Source organism: Rhea pennata, chromosome Z, assembly GCF_028389875.1.
Source record: "Rhea pennata isolate bPtePen1 chromosome Z, bPtePen1.pri, whole genome shotgun sequence".
Lineage (NCBI taxonomy): Eukaryota > Metazoa > Chordata > Aves > Rheiformes > Rheidae > Rhea > Rhea pennata.
The window spans coordinates 21,656,897-21,679,797 of NC_084702.1; the positions used below are offsets into that span (position 1 = coordinate 21,656,897).

General features: G+C 39.7%; 1 protein-coding gene across 1 annotated transcript in view; it reads left to right on the top strand.

Moving 5' to 3' along the window:
- The window catches only part of SH3GL2 (SH3 domain containing GRB2 like 2, endophilin A1), a 99,263-nt gene extending 84,795 nt beyond the window's left edge, over positions 1-14,468 (top strand). Inside the window, exons 4-9 of the mRNA XM_062600609.1 lie at positions 2,262-2,405; positions 4,204-4,337; positions 5,694-5,852; positions 7,214-7,317; positions 10,483-10,613; positions 12,988-14,468. Coding sequence (XP_062456593.1) covers positions 2,262-2,405; positions 4,204-4,337; positions 5,694-5,852; positions 7,214-7,317; positions 10,483-10,613; positions 12,988-13,187 — 872 coding nt within the window. The 3' untranslated portion in view covers positions 13,188-14,468. The remainder of the gene's footprint in view (positions 1-2,261; positions 2,406-4,203; positions 4,338-5,693; positions 5,853-7,213; positions 7,318-10,482; positions 10,614-12,987) is intronic.
- The last annotated feature ends 8,433 nt before the right edge of the window (positions 14,469-22,901 follow it).

Sequence of the window (22,901 nt, forward strand, 5' to 3'; positions counted from 1 at the left end):
ACATCACTTTCGTGTGGTGTTTTGTACATTTCTGCCTGTCCTCACTCAGGTTCAAACTTAATTTAGAAAAATAGTTATTTGGCACTAACAGAATAAAGCAACAGAACTCAAATGACAAGGGGTTGGATTTCCAGATGGACTCCGCACAAGCTTACCTCTGCTCCCGTGGAACCTAATGGAATCAGCTTTGCCAGAACCGTGGAGTGAGGCCACTGCTGAACGTCGTCAAGAACGCCCTTCTAAAACAAGATTATTTGGGGCATGAGATTTCCACCAGGAAATAAAATTGACTGTAGAAGCCAGATTTGATACTTAAGATTAGATTAACTTTTCTTGCTTAATGTTTCTCATTTATTTCTTGCCCTCCCTTTACTATCTTTTTCGCTCCTTCATTCTTGCCTGTACCTTTTTCTTTCTACTCTTACCTGTCTGTCCAGAATATAGCCACTTCCTTTTTTTTTTTAAATGTTCTGTTATGTTTCTGCTTTCACTTGTGAAATTTTCAACTTGCTGCCCTTATTCCCATATTTTTGTTCTTATTTTCTGTTCTCTTGGTTTTATTTGTGCCTTAGCTTCTTCTGTGCTTCTGTATTTCCTAACTTTTTGCTTTTGCTCAGCCCTGAGCTCTTATTTATCTTTCCCTCTCGTTATACCTCTGGTAACATAAGGGCTAACTATGCCTTCCTTCTTTGCAATAAGCCTCCATCATGCATGCTCCAAAGCAAGTCAGTGTCAACAGGAGTCTTTGTGCTGATTTCATTGGGTTCTGAATTCAGTAGGTTTTTGCCCTAGGAGTACAACACATCGAACAGCTTCTCCTTGAGCAATATTAGGAGTTACTCCTTTTCAATCCCATTTTTAAAGGCCAGACACTTCATTAAAGTACAATTTCTTATACTGAACAGTCAGCCAGTCTGTTGCCTTTAGTTTTGTACCACACTAGAACAGACGGCGTCAACAAATTCAAATGCAGAAAAGCATGATCTGGTGACACCCAGGGGTAGTGAGGAAGCTTACAAAAACATAATTACTGTATGTTAAAAATATGTTACCCTTTCATAAGCTGCTTCTCAGGCAAAATATGTATTACGACAGTTTCCTCATTTTCCTGTGTCTGTTTGTGTGTCTCTGTCTGTGCATACATATCTGTGCCACAGACTGAAAAATGTTCAGCAACAGGAGCCATCTCATGAGTACGGTCTTCAAAACTAAAGTAAGAGCGAAACGTTATTGACTCTAGTCGGCTAATGTTTTACCATGTTGCAGAAATGTGTGCGAGGTTGAGTTTTGACCAATGACATTTGCACACATCAGTGTAAGTCACTGATGTTTTGTCCATGGAAATATTGACTCATCAGAGTAACTACCAAGGTAGAGTCTTGCAGTAAAGAAAGTAGAGCCATTCATAGCTACCTTCCTGTAGCACACACAGTAGTGTGGGTAGAAGCACCCACTCTCAGCCGTCTCTTCTGGCAGCAGGATTTAGCTGGCGAAATTTGAAGTAGAATGTAATTACTTAATTCGTTCTCTGAAGGCCATTCCCATTTTGTAGTTGCAAAAATTTTCTGTAAACACATCATCAAACAAGTTTTTTATTTTTTCTTATAATAATTATGTGTGCTTTCCTCTGATCTTCAGACTTCTATCTGAAATAAAAGATAAACTAAAGTACAGTCAGAAACCATATTGAATGAAAAGTTTACCAAAATTGTCTTAAGAAAAAAAAGATTATTTTAAAGGTCATTTAGCATCCTGTTCAGAAACATAGATTTTTTTTCTATTCTGTAGTAGAAAATCTTGCAGAAATTTAAAAAATGTGGGACGCTACACTGATATGTCCACTCTGGACTTATCCTTGAGAGCAAAAGTGGCTCAGTCTACTTTCTGTTTGGTACCCACAATCTTAAGATTGAGAATATGGAGATGAGTTAATGATTTTTCTTTTTGAGTTTTAACACGTCAGATCTGCTGTCTTGAGGGTGTTTCTCGGCTTTCTTTTGTCCAAGTGACGTAGCTTGGAGTTCAGAACAGAGCCTCCTCTCTGACTTACCAACAAAAGAAAACTGCAAAAGTCAGTGACCAACAACATTTCAGGTCTTCACTCTAGAAATCATTCCTGAAAATCAATTGTGAAATGCTTGATCTCAAGTTAAGGTAGTTTAGTTTTTTATTCTGCTTCAACATTTCTGGGTAAAGCTGATCATTCTGTTGGCTTACTGTAACTGTTTTGTGTTTGTAACTCTGTCACTGCCCTGTTTCAGCTTCCAGGGCTAAACTCAGCATGATCAACACTATGTCGAAAATTCGAGGTCAGGAAAAGGGACCAGGTTATCCTCAGGCTGAAGCCTTGCTGGCAGATGCGATGCTGAAATTTGGTCGAGAACTTGGAGAAGAATGCAACTTTGGTAACTTGATTGTTTTCCTTACAATTTTAATACAAAAAATTGTAATTAAAAATTAATATAATTAAATATAATTATTTAATCCTATAAAGGAAGAGCTTCTGCAAGAAATTTCGGAGTTCAGCTTCGTTAGACTTCTCCTCTAAGGTTGGTCTAGGGCTATTTTCATGATGAGATCCAGTATCTTTTGGGGATTTGGACTAGAGATTATTTTCCTATGAGCAAAAGTCAAGATGTTTCCATTTGGAACCGTGTCCCTATAGACTTTGCGCTCTCTCTCATAAATAATATTACTTGGAATATACTGTGCTAAAAGGTGTATGTTTGGAAGAGGTATTATTATCTATGTGTGTGTACAATAAAACTTGTCTATTCTCAGAACCCTTATAGTTGATGTTTCTATCTTCACTGTAGGCATGGAATAAAGACTAATAGGTTTCTTAAAATCCATTATTGAAAATGCTCACTCCTTGCACTCTGGCCTTTTTTTTGGCCAACTTCCACGTTTTAAGGCACGAGTGAGTACTCTTGTCTTACCTGTAACTTCTCACCCTCTCTGCCCTGAATGAATTTGCAGCTGAGTTAGAAATGTTCTTTATTCTGTTCTTCCACAGTAGAGCTCTAATTAGAAAAGATCACATTCAGAGCATGACCTTTTGTCTCTGCATCCTATTTGTGTGGAAGTCTCTGCAGCCATTTTTATAGGGCAATACTCAGAACACTCAAATAGGACCTTGAAAATTCTGTTTCCTATTTGAATCTTCATAAAATGTTGCTTGAGCATAAAGACATCTGATAGACTGATCTCTACTAAAGATTACTGAATTGTTTTTTAATTGCTTGCCTCTAACTGACTAAATTTCAAACCTATTTTTAAATGGAAAATGAAGAAGTAATAAAATTCAGTTTGTACAAATTGCTGCATATTCCCTGATGATTGCACTGGCACACAGCAGAATAGATATGGCAGTAATTGTCACATTCTTAACTAATAGTTAGCAGTAAATTAACTAATAGTAGCTGGTATGGCCGGCTGTTACCGTTCATCCGGGTCTGATAGGCTTTCTGGTTTTGCAGTATGTTGTTCCCTGAGTGGGAGATAAAGCTAAGGTTTCTTGTGCTTTTTCACATTTAGATTTTCAGACCCTTTGTATTCTTTGAAAGTAAGATTTCTTCCACTGTCCTAAGTCTCAAACCAGAAAAGTATTTTTGAGCTTCCTGCTGTTGTCTCTATGCTGAGGAAGAAGGCAGGATTATAATTTTTGTGGTCCTCAAGTGGGGCTTAGAGAGAATCTCAGAAACATAGTCAGCTAATTCTTATTGAGGTTTTGTCTCCAAGGGTGTAACTGCATGCTAAAAGTGTACAAACTCGACACTTTCTTCAAAAAAACAGTGGAGAAAATATTAATAATTTTTCCTTTTGAAATAGTCACACTGATGCAAACAGGGAGACCTAGACTCCTCTTGTGGGTATTATGGTGGCAACACTGCAGTAAGTACAGGTACTTCTTTTCTAGAAGGTTTGTTTTACCAGTGTGAGGGATAAGCAGACAATGAGGTGTGGGGATGGGCTGTTTTGACGCAGTGTGGATTCTCAGGTTAAAGTGTGTTAAAAAGTGTGAACTCTGGGGGCTGCAGAAGTGAAAAATATGTGTTGTCCTTTCTACATGGTGCATCATATTCTGTTTCCTTCCTTGAGGCTGAAAATGAAATGTTAACTGAAATTTCCGTGGCTCAGCTTCATTCTACAGTAATTTGAAACTGTGCTATTTTAAAATAAATTGGGCATATTTTCTTTCAGGACCAGCACTTGCTGATGTGGGAGAAGCTATGAAGGAGCTTTCTGAGGTCAAAGACTCCTTAGACATGGAAGTTAAACAAAACTTCATTGACCCACTTCAGAATCTCCATGACAAAGATCTGAGAGAGATACAGGTATTGCCATCAATGGGGCATTTTAGTAACACAAAAGTATGTTAACTGTATGTATTTCCAAAACATATTTTGATTCTGTAGCTTAAAAAAAACTTTCAGATTTATAGATGATCTGATTTTAGTCTCTTCTGATTTGAATTTTACTTTTCAGTTCTGTCTCTGTCGTTGATGATTTGCAAGGAGAAAGATCAAAATACTAACATTTTTTGACAGTAGCATAGTCAAGTTTGAAAATCCCATTATTTTCCAGGCATGACCACAGTGTTCTAATTCTGCCATTTGAAAATTTTTTTCACTATCTGAGTAGAGAATAGCTATTTACATTCAATTTTGTAATGTATGACATGAGGAGGGTTTTGATAGTTGACTCTAGACTGGCATTACTCTTTTTTTCTATATGAAAACTGTACCCAAAACATTTCCAAGAATTGAGAACACAAATACTGTTTGTTTTACATGAAATGTGTAACTAGCCATCCAAGTACGACCTATCATTTATTGAGAAAACTTATGTGCACACGTACTTCTGTGGACCCCCCTAATTTTACATTTTTGGAGGTAAAAGCAAATTCAATAAATGCTTATCTGTAGAGTAACTATTCTTCTGAGCTCACTAAGGCTTTCAAATGGTTGAGTATGAGCAGAGGAAAGGTGTCCTTAGGCAGCTTAGTATATTTTATGAAGCTGATGCATGAATTTATGTAGAACGTCATAGATGACGAATTGATTCTTCTGAGTGAAGGTAAGCACCTAAAACACTCTGCTGGTGCTAGTAGCATTAGCTTTTGGGCAGCCTGACATGGCAGCTGCTAAATAGATTAAATGACAAGACTGTTATGTCCATTAATAAACTAGAAAATCTTAAGTAGATAATTTCAAAAATTAAGATCTTTTTGTGCTTCTGTGAAAATGAAAAATATATTTCCTATGTTGATGTTGCCTTGTTCATCGAAACTCTGACATAGGCAAAAACATACTAAATTATGCTTTTAATGGAGTTTTCCCCTAGAATTCCAGGGGAAAACCAGAGTGTGCAGATAATTCCAAATCAGATTTTAAAAGTTAGAAACTCTTATATCTTCTGTACCGGTGTTAACTATAACTATCCATTTAGTATGGCTTTTTTTAATGTTGAAGGTGTATTCAATGGCAATGCAAAATGGTGTCTTAGATGAAATGTAAAACCACCTCACTGCTGTGTGTTTTTTCTTCTGCAGGGGAGAGATGATATATTGCAAAGAGACAGCCCATATATGTAAATGTATGTGGGCTGCCAAGTTATAATGCAGTCTTAAGAGAAAGAGAGTTTGGGAATGGTTTCCATTGTGTGCTTGCATTTGCCCTTCTGTTTTTCAGCATCACCTTAAGAAAATGGAGGGTCGACGCCTGGATTTTGATTACAAAAAGAAAAGACAGGGCAAACTCCCTGATGAAGAACTTCGCCAAGCTCTGGAAAAATTTGATGAATCGAAAGAGATTGCTGAGTCAAGCATGTTCAACCTTCTGGAGATGGATGTGAGAAATCTGTTGTTTGTGCTTTGAGCTGAGCCTTAGATTTAGAAAGACACTGGGACAGTGGTGAAGGCAGTAATCTAAAACCTAAAGCCTTTTTAAATCTTGCGAAGCAATGTGTAGAGTTATCTGTAGCCAAATACAAAGCATCTTCCTGTTGGAATTTATAAATTTAAGTCATGATTTTTACCTTGCTGTGGTTTTGGGGTCTGTTTTGAGGCTTTGTTCAAGGGTGTAGGCTGCTAGGAGGATCACTAAAGATCAGGAATTAATTTCACAGCCTCCAAGTCTCTGTCCTAACTAAATGGAATGAGTAGGAAAGCCAAAGTTAATGTGACTGCTCAAATCTGACTCTGCAGCCTAAGTTCTGCATACAAACTAGCTGAGGTTTTAGCAATTCACTGTAAGCCTGCAGGATTGAAACCAAACCTATTAGATCTTTTTTGACAATTTGTAAGGTCAAAACTGTAAAATCAAACAATAAGAAAAAATACTTCTGTTGGAGGAAAAAAGAAGCCTTTTGACGGAAGTCTGTTTTATAAAATATATGGCAAAGGAAACTACAGTACACATGTTTCAGGTGAAATAAATGAGTGGATTTATATAGAGCCTATATTTACACCTAATTTAATACCTCATTTTTCTGGCAGTGCTTTAAGGGGGCCATAATCAAACTGAAATACTTGCATATTGAAAGTGAAATATAGCTGTGCTGAAATGAAACAAGCAGAATAATTTTGTAGTTTTAATGCTTGTAGTAACATCTAGCCCCATATAGCCAGATGGTTCAGGCCTGCATTACGTCATTGTGTCATTGCATATTGTGGAAACTGCTGGAAATTGCATTGTCCCCACTGCCCCCAACAGTTTTGGATGTTTTTCCCTCATGAAGTAGAATGTCTGCATTCACTACAAATATCTTGCATTTAAGACTGTCTTATATTTTCCTGTTTTGGTCCACTCTGCTGACCACAATACAATAAAAGCGTAACTGTAGAATTTACAGTTTTGTAAGTCTCAAATGGAGGAAGAGGTATATTACACTCTAATTACAAACCCATTTTCACATTTGTATTTTCTGAATGAAGTAGGTTTGTAGGCTGTTGTTTGTGCAAATAGCCTGTAGGTGTGATCAGCTGAGAAGAGCTGCGGTTACAACCCTAGATCTGGTCATAACCAGACATGATAATTAACAGAGAAAGCATAATTGATACATAATGATTTGCAAACCAGAAAGATGAGTGAGCTTCTCAGAGAAATATGTAAAGCTGCCTTTGCAGTGTCACTGTGGTGGTGTTCTTCACATGCTATTGCTCAGCTGTTAGTACTGACTTAAAATGCGATGTTTTCATGTCAATTCTCAGATTGAACAAGTGAGCCAGCTTTCTGCTCTTGTGCAAGCCCAGCTGGAGTACCACAAGCAGGCCACACAGATCCTGCAGCGAGTTACTTCTAAGCTGGAAGAGAGGTAATACCTTTTTTTCGAAAGTTTGTCAAATTGTTTTTTATGTTTTGCCAAGGCTGAAAAACTTACGATTAGTGCATGAAAAAGTTACCTTCTGGAACTTCTAAAGTTTATAGTTATGAAAACAAGGTCCATCTTGTTAAGCAACTGCAGGTAGAGGTTCATCTCTTTTGGAGATGAGTATACTTCTGAGCATGACTGAACGAGGACTGAGTTCAGGAAAGGGTCTCAGCCCAGTAAGGCTTTTAAATGTGTTTTTAATTGAAAGTATGTACTTACAAACACTGTAAATTGATAGGACTTAAGACTTTGTTTTTCTGTACCATTCCTGCATTACTTCTAAAACAGTCTTTTTGAGAGATGTTGTTAATGACTGCTTTGGAAGATCTTGTATTCTCTTTCTCCTGCAGGGAACCTCCCTTGGCCAAATAGGCAAACTCTTCCTCCATTTGCAAACAGACTAAATGCTCTTCTTTTCAGCTTTATTATCAGGACAGTTTTGATAAAAGGCTTAACTGAGTTTACCTCTTCCATCCCCTCTTCTGTAGCTGTACATGCTGTCTCAGAATTAATGCAGTGACTTTTTAATCTTAAGAAATGTGTTTTCCATCAACATGAAACAGATTGAATCCTCTTGAATTGAGGAAGATAATGTTTTTTAAAAGTTTATCAGCCTCCCCCACACACATGTCCTTCTTGAAGCAAAATAGCATAATGGAGAGATTTCTTTATTCCATGTAGTTCTGGATGACTTCTCTTAAAAACTGGCCATAATTCCCAGCAGCAGTCAATGTTTATATATTGTGTAGAATGAACATAAAGGCTAAATTTTAATTGCATAATGTTTCTTTGGTGTTTTCTGATGTCATTAGTAGATCTAGTTTCTGGTACTGCTAGCTCTTTTAGTGTTTATTTTCTCTGAGCACAGAGGCTTTTAAGATTTGTTCAATTTTAACTTTTAAACTTCTCCGTCCTTGGGAGGAGCACTTATTTTGGCAGGCAGGCTGTCCAGCAAGCTTTTTGTTGGCTGAAGTTTTCAGTATAGCCTAAACAGCCAACAGAAAGTGATTGTCAGAGCTTTCCAAATGAATATTACAATTCACTTATTATACAGAAGCACTAAAAGAACCTCAGGAGCAGGTGAATTGTATTCTAGTCCAGAGTGAATATGTCTCTCTTTCTGCTAGAGATTTCCCTTTCTGAGGTAGATTGAGAACTGGCTGAAAGGCAGAGCTCAGAGGGTTGTCATCAGTGGCACAGAGTCTAGTTGGAGGCCTGTGGTTAGTGGCGTCCTCCAGGGCTCAGTCCTGGGTCCATCCTGTTCAACTTCTTCATCAACGACCTGGATGAGGGGACAGAGTGCCTCCTCAGCAAGTTTACTGATGCTACCAAGCTGGGAGGAGTGTCTGATACAGCTGAGGGCTGTGCTGCCATTCAGAGAGACCTGGAAAGGCTGGAGAGCTGGGCAGAGAGGAATCTCATGAGGTTCAACAAGGGCAAGTGCAGAGTCCTGCACCTAGGAAAAAATAACCCTAGGCACCAGTACAGGCTGGGGGCTGACGTTCTGGAGAGCAGCTCTGCAGAGAAGGACCTGGGAGTGCTGGTGGATGACAAGCTGACCATGAGTCAGCAATGTGCCCTTGTGGCCAAGAAGGCCAATGATCTCCTGGGGGGCGTTACGAAGACTGTTGCCAGCAGGTGGAGGGAGGTGATCCTGCCCCTGTACTCAGCCCTGGGGAGGCCTCATCTCGAGTACTGTGTCCAGTTCTGGGCTCCCCAGTCCAAGAGCTACATGGAGCTACTGGAGAGAGTCCAGCGTAGGTCTATGAAGATGACCAGAGGGCTGGAGCATCTGCCCTATGAGGAACGGCTGCGAGAGCTGGGCCTCTTCAGCCTGGGGAAGAGAAGCCTGAGGGGGGATCTTATCAGTGTGTACAAGTACCTGAAGGGAGGGTGTCAAGGGGACAGGGACAAACTCTTTTCAGTTGTCCCGTGTAACAAGACAAGAGGCAATGGGCAGAAACTGAATCACCGGAAGTTCTGCCTGACCGTGAGGGGGAATTTCTTCACTGTGAGAGTGACGGAGCCCTGGCACAGGTTGCCCAGAGAGGTTGTGGAGTTTGCTTCTCTGGAGATATTCAAAGCCTGCCTGGATGCAACCCTGTCTAACATGCTCTAGGTGACCCTGCTGAGTGTGGAGGTTGGCCAAGATGATTTCCAGAGGTCCCTTCCAACCTTACTGATTCTATGGTTCTGTAATGTCCAATTAGCAAATACTAATCATATCTTGGATGATGAGGAAACCCTTTTTATCAGAACCAAAATCGCCTAAGTTAGAAGCAGATCTTTTCAGTAGATCAAATCAAAATATGTGTTTTTTGCTTCCAAAAGTAAGTCTGGGGCCTGTCTAGAGCAGGTTAGAGAAGATAATCTGTCCTTAAAATACTGAGGTCATACTTATACATCCTTCCCAGTGTGCTGAGAGAAATGCTTGTGGAAATTGCTGAATATAGGCTACTCTGATTCTATCATCTCCCCTATCTTGATTTTTTCCTGGAATCTGAAAATGTACCTCTTCCTAGAAATTTCAGATTTCACAATTAGGAAAATAAATTCAGCAGAATGATATTTTAGTTTGAGAGTCAAGAGTACTGGAGCTGTGCACTTCTATGGAATAAGTGCTCCATATAAACTAAGTCTGAAACTGAAAATCAATACCTTCCCACACAGTCTGCTCACAAAATGACAGCAGTTGGAAGCAGCGTTCAGTTAAGGCTTGTCATCAATAGCAGTAAAATGGCAGGTTGCAATCAAACTAAAAAAGGAGGTAGAGATGTTTGTACAGCCCTTCTCTAAGCATTGCTAAAATCACATCACATGTTTTTCTCCATTAGAAGCTCTTTATTATTATTAGCAAAAAGAAAGCAGACAAAATACTAATTCCTAGGAAGAGTAACCTTATGACAGAGTCAAGCCCTTTTCTTTTTCTTTTCTTTTTCTTTTTGGTAACTAACCTTGCAGATAAAAATTACTCTAAATGCCAAAACTTGTTCAGTATTTCTGGTTGGTCAACATGAACTTCAGGCGTGGAAATAAAGGTGTTTGGTGCATCTCATCCGTTGACCAGAAAATAACACTTGACACTTAACTTTCTTCATGTTTTGGCAGAATAAAAGAGGCATCATCTCAGCCCAGGAGAGAATACCAGCCCAAACCCCGTATGAGCCTGGATTTTAGTACTGGCGACAATACTCAGCACAATGGAGGAATAGCCCATGCCACAACACCCAAACCATCAGGTAGGTGTAGCAAAGCTTCAGATACAGTTTTAATTTGGTCGTATTACCACTACAATAGAGAAATTCAGCACATCCTCTTAGAGGTGCGTGTTTCCATAGTGAGGGAAAATGAGCAGGAAGACAGTACAGGTGAGAAATGTTTAAACTGACTGTACTGATTCCACTGGCCAAGCAGCGAAGTGTATAACAGTATTCATTGTAAGTGTTCAGATCTCAAGGTATGAAGACATGGATGGATCATCCATTGCTGTAAATCTTTGGCTTTGGGTCAGCAAATTGCTCAGTCCTAGAAGGTCAAAGAGATGCTGCCAAACTAAATTCACCTTGAAACAGAAGTCTTGGCAAAACAGGCATTTAAAAAGCCCAAAGACTAACTGAATGTTTTCTGTGAAAATATAAAGCCCTAACTTCCTCCCATAACCTAATAATGTTATCCGCTTTTTAAAACAAACTATTACAACACAAATAGCCTGAAACTAAAAACACCTAAAATTAAAAATGAAGCTAAATGAGAGGGATATAAGCAAGGGATATATGACCATACATAGTCACTTAAATACGTGTTTGTTTCATATCAGCATATACTAAGAAGCCTTATCATTTGTTTCTCACAGTCATGGTCTTTTATCCCACGTTGTGGTAAGGGCTGTCCTTGCTGTGGACCCTGTCATCACGTGCTCCAGTTGACCTCAGTGACAATTCCTAGGACACTGCTCCTTGCAGGATTAAATGTTTTTCACTAGATCTTTAATCAGGATTTCCTTGCTTTCCATCACATCTTGAAGTGCATGTTTGACGTTTTCTCAGATATAGATTGAAACAATATCTCCATTTGGCATTTGGCACCTGCAGCTGGAAACTGTCTTGCATAGCCGTGTGAATGCTGAACAGCCTCCTCAGCATAGCGATGAGGACGGATGGAGGGGATACCATGTGGATTCCTTCTGCATGAGCATAGCTCGTGACTTGCATGTTAATGCTCTCACTGTCATGCCACCTGCTTTTTTCTTCTTCCCTCTGTTTTTGTAGTGTTGTGAACACTGGCCAATAGACCATTGACAGTAGAGATCGATGTTTTTTCTATGTCTCTTGAGCACTCATGTTTCCCTCTCCAGAGGGACTGGGATTTAGCATTTTCTTTAATAGTTTTTTATGTGTATGTGTGAAGTGCTCCTTGGTTCCAGAGAAACTCTTCCTTCTTTGAAAATTCATTAGTTATAGTTTGAGGCTAGTTCATTCAAAGCTCAGATACTCGCTAGCCACCACAGCTTATTTACAGTTAGCTTACTAAGACTTACTTTTCATAATTAAGTTGTCTGAGCTTTAGTTAGTAGTAATTAGAAGACCAAACAGGCTTTTTAAGTTTTGATGATGCTAACAAAATAGTTTCCGTGACACAGAGGTATGTCCCCTCTTTTTTTATTTTCATTCCTCCAGCAAAACAAACTGAGCCTGATATGTAAAAAAATGAAAGGAGAATTCACTATGGAATTTTAAAAATTAATTCTATCATTTGAAAAACTTGTGGTATTGACATCTTCCCAAAATAGCTCAGCTAGTAATAATTTTGGTTTTGATAGGCTTGAGACTGTAGAGATATGTTTCAGGAGAAAAGATTTATTAATTTCATATAAACTGGCAAAATCTACTAGATACTAATGACTTACTTTAATATTCGTTATCCATCCAGGTGGTTACTGTTAGATTTTTGTGAACTAGCCTAACTGGGCTATTGGCCTATATTGGAAGCTTTCAATTTAAAAGAGGCCATTCTACTGCCCTGAAATTACCAAGTGTTTTACGTTAAAGGAGACAGAAGGTGTTTGGAAACCCGATATTAAGGAAAAAAAAAAAAAAAAAAAAAAAAAGAAGATTATGAGCATTTAGGCCTATTTCCACTAGAACTGTACTGGTTACCTTTCCAAATAGCAACACAGTCACAGCTTTACTATTAAGATACTCCTTACACTACTGATATGAAATACACAAGCAAAGTATCTCTGTGCTAGTATAGCTGGAACTACATTAGAGCTTTTGCTTCATTTTATGTGTTTTGTGAACTAAGCAGATAAATATGAGATCCCAAGTTGATTCTAGCGCTGCTTTTATGTAAGGGCTTGACTATAACTTTGTGCTTTTGGGATTCTCAGACATTTACAGGGAGAGTTGCAAATCAGAACTCAAAGCTATGAATGACTGGTAGCTATCTTCTAATGCAATTTAGCAGTGCAAATTTAGATCTTATCAAAGGACAGTAATAACAGTTTGAATTAAAACAGAAACAGCAGAATCTGTGGTAGATATAACAATAAGAAGGAAAGTGTAATTGTTGAAGTTTTTAAGTGTATCATTTCTTTGTGTTTCTTCTCCGTAGGTGCTCACATGGATCAGCCATGCTGCCGAGCTCTTTATGACTTTGAACCAGAAAATGAAGGGGAGCTGGGGTTTAAAGAGGGTGATATCATTACCCTCACTAACCAGATTGATGAAAATTGGTATGAAGGCATGCTTCATGGCCAGTCAGGTTTCTTCCCTATCAATTATGTCGATATTCTAGTTCCTTTGCCCAATTAGGATGGCTGATTCACCACCTCTCTGTCCCAGATAGTTGTGTTGGTACCACTGCTTTCAAAATGCTGCTTCTTATACCTCACAAGTGCAAACTGCAGTGGTTAGTGTCATCGAGTCCCACTGAGCATCTTTGGTTTGTGTGTTGTCATACTACGTAGTGGTGATGCACAGTATCTTCTGAGCCACCACAACGTGGGTTAGCTCATGTGGCCATGCCAGCCTGGGGGTAACCAGAGCCATTGCTGATGTGAAGCCGGAAAGATGATGGTAAGCAGAACTTAAGGTGAAGTAGTAGGAAGTGGTGGCGATATTGGGAAGGTAATGCCTATCACCACTGTATTACTTTTCAGTCTTAGTTCTCTATAAAAAGAGGGAAAAGTTCTTGCCATTCCACCTTTCCCTTCCCAAGAATACAATTCACACAGGTCTAGTATTGCGTAACCAGTGTTGTGTCTTCTGACCAAAACAGCTTGAAAGCCTGTGCTGATGTTACAGAGACGGAGTAAACGAAGGGTCTCTGGTTTTTCAGAAAGTGAACCACTGTACTGTGTGTCCTGCTGAACTCTGCTAATTTTTTGTATTCTTCATTATTATTAAAAGGCCTGTTTCCATCTATAGGTAACTGTAAACCATAAAAAGACTATTCCTGTGGTAAAAAGCTTGGACTACAACCACATGAATTTCCCCTTCATGATCTCTGAGCATGATTAACAAAAGGCCAGTAGAAGAGCAGGTCAGGGAATAAAACTGGCATAAACGTTAACCTGTTTCTTACCGAGTTCTGATACAAAGTCACGCTTCCTAAATACCAAATATTCTTTCCAAACACATTCACTGATTAAGAAAATAACCTACCGAACACAATCCCCACTTCTTTTATTTCTCTCTACCATGTGTTCTTCGAACATCATTTGTGCATATTCTGCCCTCAATGAGGACTAAATAAAATTTATTTCTTTTTGTGTTGAGCAATTAAAGACATGTGGCTGTATACGCAAAAACGTTTCCCGTATGCTTAATTCTTTTATTTTCCTCCTTCCTGCATTTTGTATGTACCGTGCTGTGCTCAGCTTCTCAGCATTCTTTTGGTAACAGCTGTAAAAGTTCCCTTAGTTTAATTATCCAGAGTTCTATTTATCTAAATTGTACAGACTCTTTCAGAGTTTTAATATGCTGCTTTGGATGTGCCACTTCAGTACTGGATGATGTGAAATGAAGACAATTCCCTACTGCTTAATGAATAAACTATATATTGGAAATTATTGATATTTCAAATAAATAACGATGACAGGATAACTATAATAATGTTGTGAATTATTATTTTGTTGCTTTCAAATCGACAACGGTAATTTAACTAACAATTTTGTTTCAGAAAATACATTTCTCAAAACTAAACTACAAATGTGGAAAATACGTTCTTTTTCTTAACATTCTTGTAGCCAGTTTTGCTTCTATCAGTCAAATCACATGCCTATGGTGGCCACAATAAACAGAGTAAACTTAACGCTGAGCATGTTAAATTAACATCATAATGGCCAGTATGTATATGCCATCTTGGTGACACATGGTGCTTCTCATTAAAGAATGCTGGAATTGACAACCCAGCTAGTAAAGTTAAAGACACGGTAACTTAAAATTTCCTTTTTGTTTCGCATGACACATTTTATTTCATAGAGTTCCATTTGTAATATTTTATTACTGTGTAAATATCTAAGAGCTATCCCTATGCAATCTAACAAGACATTAAGTCTCATATACAGTTCCCATTACTTTTCCTCCTCTTTACAATTCTGGCATAAATCCCAGGCTTGACCTCTAAATAAGTTTCTGTCTTTGCCTGAACTTAATCTATGTCAAACCCAGACAACCAAGAAACTTCAACAGGTGAATTATTGCTGACACACTAAAGGTAAAAACTGCAGTTGATAGAGCCTGACAATCACAAATATCAGAGTGGGTGACGTTGGAAGGGACCTCTCGAGATCATCTAGTCCAACCCCCTCGTCAAGCAGGGCCACCTAGAGCACGTTGGACAGGATCGCATCCAGGCAGGTTTTGAATATCTCCAGAGAAGGAGATATTCCTCTCTGGGCAACCTGTGCTAGTGCTCTGTCACCCACACAGTAAAGATGTTTTTCCTTACAGTCAGATGGAGCTTCTTCTGGTTCAGTTTGTGCCTGTTGCCTCTTGTCCTGTTGCTTGGCTACTGGAAGTCAGATAAATTTATGTTCTGGTATACTTTTTTATGAGAGTATAATTTTCATAATGTTTGTTGAGGGGATGCATATGCGTGGCAATTGTCTTGGACACATTTTTTATATGATTTAAAGCAAAAGCATAATTGTGGTGCAGAGCTGTCCTCTTACCCTGTGCTGCCAAGAGATGTTTTTAATAAGGAATAGGGAAATGCTTTACCTTTTAATAAAAGAAGCCAGAGAGAATGTACAGAATAGTCTTAAATAATATCTATTATATGCCCATATTTGATGACATGGGCCTGGGCTTAATTATTTGCTCGGTTCTTGGCAGTTCAGTGTTCCTCTGTTTTCTATCTCAGGGAGGCAAATCTTGAGGAACACTTTATTCCTTAGGCAGTAAGATCAAAACCTCTTTGTCCAAGACAGGGCTTCGGAGGATCTCAGGGCTGATAGCTAATGTTTACACCCAAGGCTTCAGTGACAGAGTGAGAAGAAGGTGGCCCAAGGGCTGATGGAAATCAGGGCATTACTGCTTGTTGTATCTGGAGGCAACATCCTGTTGTCACTGATGGACTTGCAGTTTCTGCTATCCTGCTTCCTCAAATGTGTTTGGCTTTTAGAAGCATTTAAAAAATGTGATACTGATAACTAATTACCAAATCTGGCTGCAGAACTGCAATGTATAGTGCTCCTTGCAGGGGAAATTCAGAAGTCTTCCAGCACTGAGCTATCAGCTGCAGAATGTATCTCAAAGTATTTTTTCATTAAACCCTGAAAATACACGGAATCTTTACCTTCTTATACTTTCTCTTCTACGTAAAATGAAACTCTGAAAAAACACAGCAAAAAGTCCTGACAGTCTCTTGAGCAGTGCTGGATTTAAATAAAAGAAGCGATTACAGTCTGCACTAAATGAAGCCTTTTATTTCTGTTTTAAAATACCTCCTACCTCCTAGAAGGTGAGAAAGTAGGTGGTAGTCACACTCAGATTTTGTATTTAATTCCTGGCTCACTGATCATACAGACAGCTCCAACTCTGTGGATAATTACACAGGCTTTTCCCACATTTACTGCATGGCCAAGACCTGAAAACTGCTAGGAAAACTTCTTGCCTGGTCTCATATTTTAAAGTTTCTCTAATCTTCATAGCTGCACCAAAACTGAGAAATAATTTGCTCCAGGACATGTCCCAGGGTTGCCACTTGCACAGGCAGAGGAAACTGGGTAGATCTGAAAAAAGCAGAGAGTGGCAGGCGGGGGTACAACCTGGCAATAAGTCTTCTGGCCAGGATAAAATCAAGGTGTGTTTGGGATGCAAAAGAAGCAACAAACTAGGGCACGTTCCCAGGTCCAATGTTAGGCACAGCATAGGATGCAGTTTCTTGTCTTCTTCTACCTGCTCATAAGTTCTCCTGATTACTTTTCTTCCAAAAGGAGATATTGTTAACATAACAGCTGAGAATGATTCCACACAGTGTAAAAGGAAATTCAAGTACAACTAAAGAAATTGTCATGATGTGAATTTATTGCTTGGCTCATTTAACTTAGGGTTTTTCAGAGAGAAATGTGAAATATTCTCCTTCTCTTGGAAGTTCTGTATCAGAGTTAAGTTCTCAGGTTCTGAGCAGCTGGGAAAATTGTCCCTTCTTCTGATTGCAAGTGAATACACTTGGCCTTATTCAGGCTCAGGTATTCATTTTGCAACATGTTTGGTTCTCTCTACTTGTTGCCACCGCTTCTGACTAGACTAGAAATTTTAAACTACTGGGATTCCAGCACACAAAGGTTATAAAATATATGTTGTTAAAATTTCGTATTAAGCTTCTCTATAGAAATAGACTTAGTCTTAATTTTCTGTAATGTATCAGTAGGATGTCCATGTAAAAAGATAGATATAACATCAAGCTCTCTAAGATGTTCTGAACTTTTTTTTTTTTTTTTTTTTTTTTTTCTTTTTTTTTAATCTTTATGCTCCTAGCACTTTGGAAGTCCAGGCCTGGAATTTCCAGAGGGTTTAGATCTCTTTCCTTAGTTATTCACCAGAAGTGTTGCAGATGATAAATGCAGCTTTGTGGTTTATTCTGGTGAACTGCAACTGTTGTGAACCCCAGGCTCCCCAGTGCAAGAGAGACATGGAGCTACTGGAGGAAGTGCAGCAAAGGGCCACTAAAATGAGTGAAGAGCAAAGGGCATCTCTCATCAGAGGAAAGGCTGAGAGAGCTGGGGCTGTTCGGCTTGCAGAAGAGAAGGCTGAGTGGGAGAGAATCCTACCGATGTGTATAAATATCTGAAGGGACAGTTTCAAGAGGATGGGGTCAGACTCTTCTCAGGAGTGCCCAGCCAGAGGGCAAGAAGCACCAGGCATAAGCTGAAGCACAGGAAAGATCACTGACACAGGTTACTGAAAGAGGTTATGGAGTTTCCATCCTTGGAAATACTCAAAAGCCATCTGGATAGGGCCTGGGCAATGTGCTCTAGGTGAGCCTGCTGGAGCAGGGAAGTTGGACTGGATGATCTTCAGAAGTCCCTTCCCCCTCAACCGTCCTGTGATAGGATGCACCCCCCTATTTACACTAGGAGGAAGAGCACAGTGAGCTAAAGGCTCACAGAGGATCACAGCCCAGGCCTTGCAGCTGCAAGCATGCAAGCTGTTCACCTGCTTCTCTTTGGGTGGTGTGGTGTGCTCCCCAAGTAATTCTTCCCAGCTGTGTAAAACATGTCCAAGCAGCTCACAGGCATACCCAGAGGACAAGACCACCTTATTGCCACCCAGGCTGTGGGTGGCAGCTCTGCCGGAGCGTCGGAGGGCTGGCATGCAGCAGAGCTGTGGTGCAGTTTCCTGCACGCTGGCTGTTCCTGCTGCAGGGGCAACCTATCTCTCTCAAGCATCAGGACCTCTCCCTCCGGTTTTAAATTCCTAGCTGAGTGGTGTGGGCCAGCTCCAGGGGTCTCTCTGTGTGGTAGCCTGCTCTGGCTCCACAGCCAGCCGTCATCCAGAAAGCAGGAGCAGGCCCTCCACCCCGCAAAATTAGCACCCCACAGCTGATGCTTGTGGCAGGGAGGAAGGGATCCTGATTACCCCCTTGCGGAAAAGCTCCTGACAAACACGAAAGTTGGTGGTTCTCACTGCAGTGGCTGTGATCTTGACTCTGTTGTTTTGCTGGCAGAAACAGATATTTAGCAGTTCTTTCCCTGTGAGCATATCATTGCACTATGTTGATTATATAAGCTAATATACTAGCTTTTGGGGTCTTAGAAAGTTTGTTGTTCTTAGTTGGGTATTTTGACTCTGTGCATCTGATCTTGATTTCCTGCAGAACTTAAAACTATTTTACAATGGTTTTCCTCATATTATAAATTAGTCTATATTTTTGTGCAGCCAAAAACAACTAATAGCAAGGCACAACTGAATAGCATTTTATACAACTGTCCATGACAATGTGCACCATATACAGTCCAGTATGTAAAGCAAATCTTTATAGTTCAAAAGAAATGGAAACTTCGTCTGCTGTATATTTTTAAAACTTTGAAAAAATATTCTTGCATCTTTCATGTTCAAATCCTGTTAAATAATATACTGTTTTTTGAGGTTTGAGCTTTCTAGTATCTGAATAACTCATTTTCTTGCTTTCTACTAAGAATAGAATTATTATTTATTTAATCTAGTATCTTGTCCCTTAAAAAGGCCACTGCTGGATACAACAGAGGAAGGTTTGAATTCTCAATATAATTATTTGTATGTTTTTTTGTAGGATTTGTTTTTATATAGAGTTCTCCTAAACTATCTGGCTATCAATGGCCAGATTCTTGAATTTTGAGAAGCTGGCCTCTATCTCTGTGTTAGTTTGTGAAACAAATTTTCACTGAACCAAAGAAAAACGTCTGTTGGGAGAGACCTCTGAAGGTCCAGGTCTGATTACTGAATCTGATTTACTGAGTAATGAATACCACTCAGGGCTGTGTCCAGCTGTCTTGAGCACCAAGGCTGAAGATCCCACAAAGATTTTGTCAAAGTGGTAGAGCATCCTTAATTTCTGCTGAAATTAACGAAGTTACAATATTGTAAAAATTAGCTGGTAGCTGCTCTGCATGAAAACACGCAAATGTCCATGGAGCATTAGTGCCTGCTGTAGTGTCTGCCTCCAAAGCTTGGATGCTATGTGTATTGAGATGGAGAGTGTTTAGTTTTGACTTTGTGTAACAGCTAAGATTGTGATGCCTGACAGCAGGAAGCACTAGCAAGGTGCTCAGGCACCTAATGGTGGAAATGACAATACACACCTTGCGTGATTACGCTGATTTATTTGTACAGGGTGAAATTCCACAAATACCTTGGCTAGGAATCAAGGATTTTACATCCATCGAAAGTGGCTTTGTCTAAGATTTGGTTTCTCAAGTGTCCAATGAGCACCACTTAGCCTGGTGCTGATTACATTTTTTTTTGTTTGCAAGGTTCCTCAAGTGTCTACATTTCTTATCCATAAGCACTGAAGTCCTGGCAAAACTTATCTGTGACCCTTTGCAACTGGCCAGTTAGATAATCGTCTGCCAGTAATACAAGCAGAATTTGGTCCAGTGTGCAGCTTCAGATTTTTTCAATTTATATCACAGCCTGCTGGCCTGCTGAGTGATTTGATTTTTAAGCACTCTCAGCAAAAAATGTAGCACTAATTTGAGCTGAACACTTTTCTTTCCCTTCTATCTGGGCCCTGCAGCAGCTCTTTGAGAAGCTGGGGAACAGCAGCAAGCCCAGAATCTTCTCCAGTAATGCAGAAGGCATCGTACGTCTGCCGTTTCAGCCCAGGTATCCTACCTTACGAGCAGTGGAAAGGGTGTTCATTCTGCTGGTGGGACGCTTCAGAGCCCTAGTCATTCTCTTCTGCCTCTTCAGATAGTGCTGAATACTTGCTAAACTTCTAGGGAACAGAAGAGTACTCAGAAAAATAAATAAATAAGATTTAGCAGATATGGGGCTTAGGTTCATGGAATTTCCCTGATTTTAACTTGTAAATGAAATGTGATCAGAACTGCTTCCCTCAGTTCTAACACAAAAACTGACTTGAGGAACAAAACAGGCGTAAGCATACTTTACCTCTACGTGAGAGAAGGAGGTAGCCTATGACAGAAATCCCCATGCAGCAAGCAGAAGCAGCTCACCGCTGTCTCACACTTGCCATAATGCAAAACTGAACCATCAGGGAAAAACGGAACACATGAAGGACTCCAGCACACTTCAGTGATGATAGCTGAAGGAAACAGTAGGTCATCAGCTTTATTCATCATTATGGTGACCTTCTGACTGACTTCAGTTTCTGTGTGACGAGTGGGGCATGGGAAAGGATTTTAGTACTGCCCAGATAAAGCATAAAGAGGCTAGCACACAATAGAGAAATAACTTATAACTCACAACCTCCACTACAAAAAGGAATAGTAGCATTAGCATGTGCAGCTGTGCATAACACTAAAATAGCTGTGTAAATTGCTAAACCAGGAAGGTTATAGAGATATGGGACACTGAAGATTCCTCATCCCAGAAACTTTTCTCTGCTTTCACTGCAGAGCAATGTGAAATCACTGTTTTGTGTACCCTGGAAGTCTAGTAGAGGGTCTCATGGGCTTCCCCCGCCATCCTGCAGTCCTACCACACTACAGCTTCCATGCTGCATGGAGACTTTCTGTCTACAGTCCCAGGATGGGTCTCTGGGTTGATTTGATTTGCAGTGCTGTCACAGATTTGTTGCCAGAAATTGGGCAGTGCATTTAGTTTCAGTTCTCCAACTGCACAGCTGATTGACATTAGTTCACTGTTTCACAGAGCTATTGAGAATATACATTAACACGCACGAAGCTCTTAGGCTGGGCTGCCAAAGCTGTAGGCTAGACACTGTGGCTTTGAAGAAAAATCTGCTCAGTTTGCTCTGTGCAACCATTATATTAATCCAGCTAAGTCAAAACTTCTACATTTACCCAAAGCTAGAAGTTTATGAATCTGAAGTGTTACCTCAGCCCATTTTAAGATCATTATTAAATAAGTGTTAAGACCTCCAGGCTGAAAATGGAATTAAGCTGAAGATATCCTCCAGTGAATATTGGATGATATTTAGCAAGTAGAGATTTTAGTGGTGTTGCAGTTTCATAGGTTGATATCTGGAGATTACGACTTCAGCCAGTCATTAAACTATGAAGACACCTGCAGATGTCCTCCTCTGCACCTTAACGTCAGAGTACCTACCGAATAACTGTAAAAATACTGGCAACTGTCTTTATTCTTCTTCTTTTTGTTCCTGATTGTCTTTGTTCATCTTCTCAGTCTCCACAAGCAAGAAATAATCCCATTAGATTATTTGTTTTTAATTTCTTTATGTCTAAAGGAAGTTCCTGGAACTGCCAGTTGCTCCCAGATCCTTGCGCCCCAAGAGAAGCGCCAGTAAGTTCTCGCTCTCTGCTGCTCTCCCTCTGCACTATTGCACACAAAAAGATGGGAGGAAACAAGCCTGCTGAGCTGGTTTATGATATTATGTATGCACTTCTAAAGATTTCATGAAGCAAAACTGGAAGCATAGCCAAGTTTTGAAATGCATTGTGTCCCTGCTGCATGGGACACTCCTCATTGAAGGTCAGGGATCACCTGCTGACTCATCTAAACAAGTTCCAAACTATTTCCAGTTCATGCATGAAGTTTCTCACCAAGTGTCTAAGGCGAAGAGCTCCCTCCTTATCATGTGCAAATATCAACCTGTTTCCCAGATTTAATGTGGGCCAGAAGCACCCTTTCGTCATTGCTCTTGGAGGGACCTCTAGCAGGGAGGAAATTCGTGCTAGAGCCAGAGTTTCACAATCCCTACTGAGCTTGTAAGGTCCCAGGAGATTCATAAAATGTAATAGGACATGCTTTGTTTCTATTTTCACATCCTAGAAAGCATGTTTTCAATTGGTGCCACACAGCATCTCAGCTGCTTTGTTGCAGTAATGACGTGGTTTACTCCACCGTGCAGGCAGCAGCCACTGGAGAAGCCAGTCAATTTCTTCAAATTGCGTACAGCATATGCTGCCGCCACCCTTTCAATATGTGTGGGAGGGACCCAAATCTGCTTTTAACAAGTCCAACATGCTTCAAATTAAATGCAGCTGACAATCTTCCGTTATATTTTGGCACATGACTTCTGCCTGGTTACAAATACTTGGATTTTGTTATTGTTCGATCTGTGAGCCAGCAGAGGGCACTCTGGCACTTTATTTTAATATCGTTAGCTTTAAATAGTATGCTTTCTTTGTGAAATTTAAAGTTTTGAAAGATACTGTTAGCAAAATTGGGGATTCTTACAGATAGGACTATTGTACAAAGTTAACTGTGGAAAGGTCAGAAAACATACTTTCTCATTTCCCCCAAAACTTGAACATTTAAATAAAAAAAAATGAAAATTGTTAGAGCTCATCCTACTTTCATATATTGTGTGCTTTATCTTTGTGTAATATAGGATTTTTTAAATGCAGATCTTCAGACTAGGTTAACAAAATC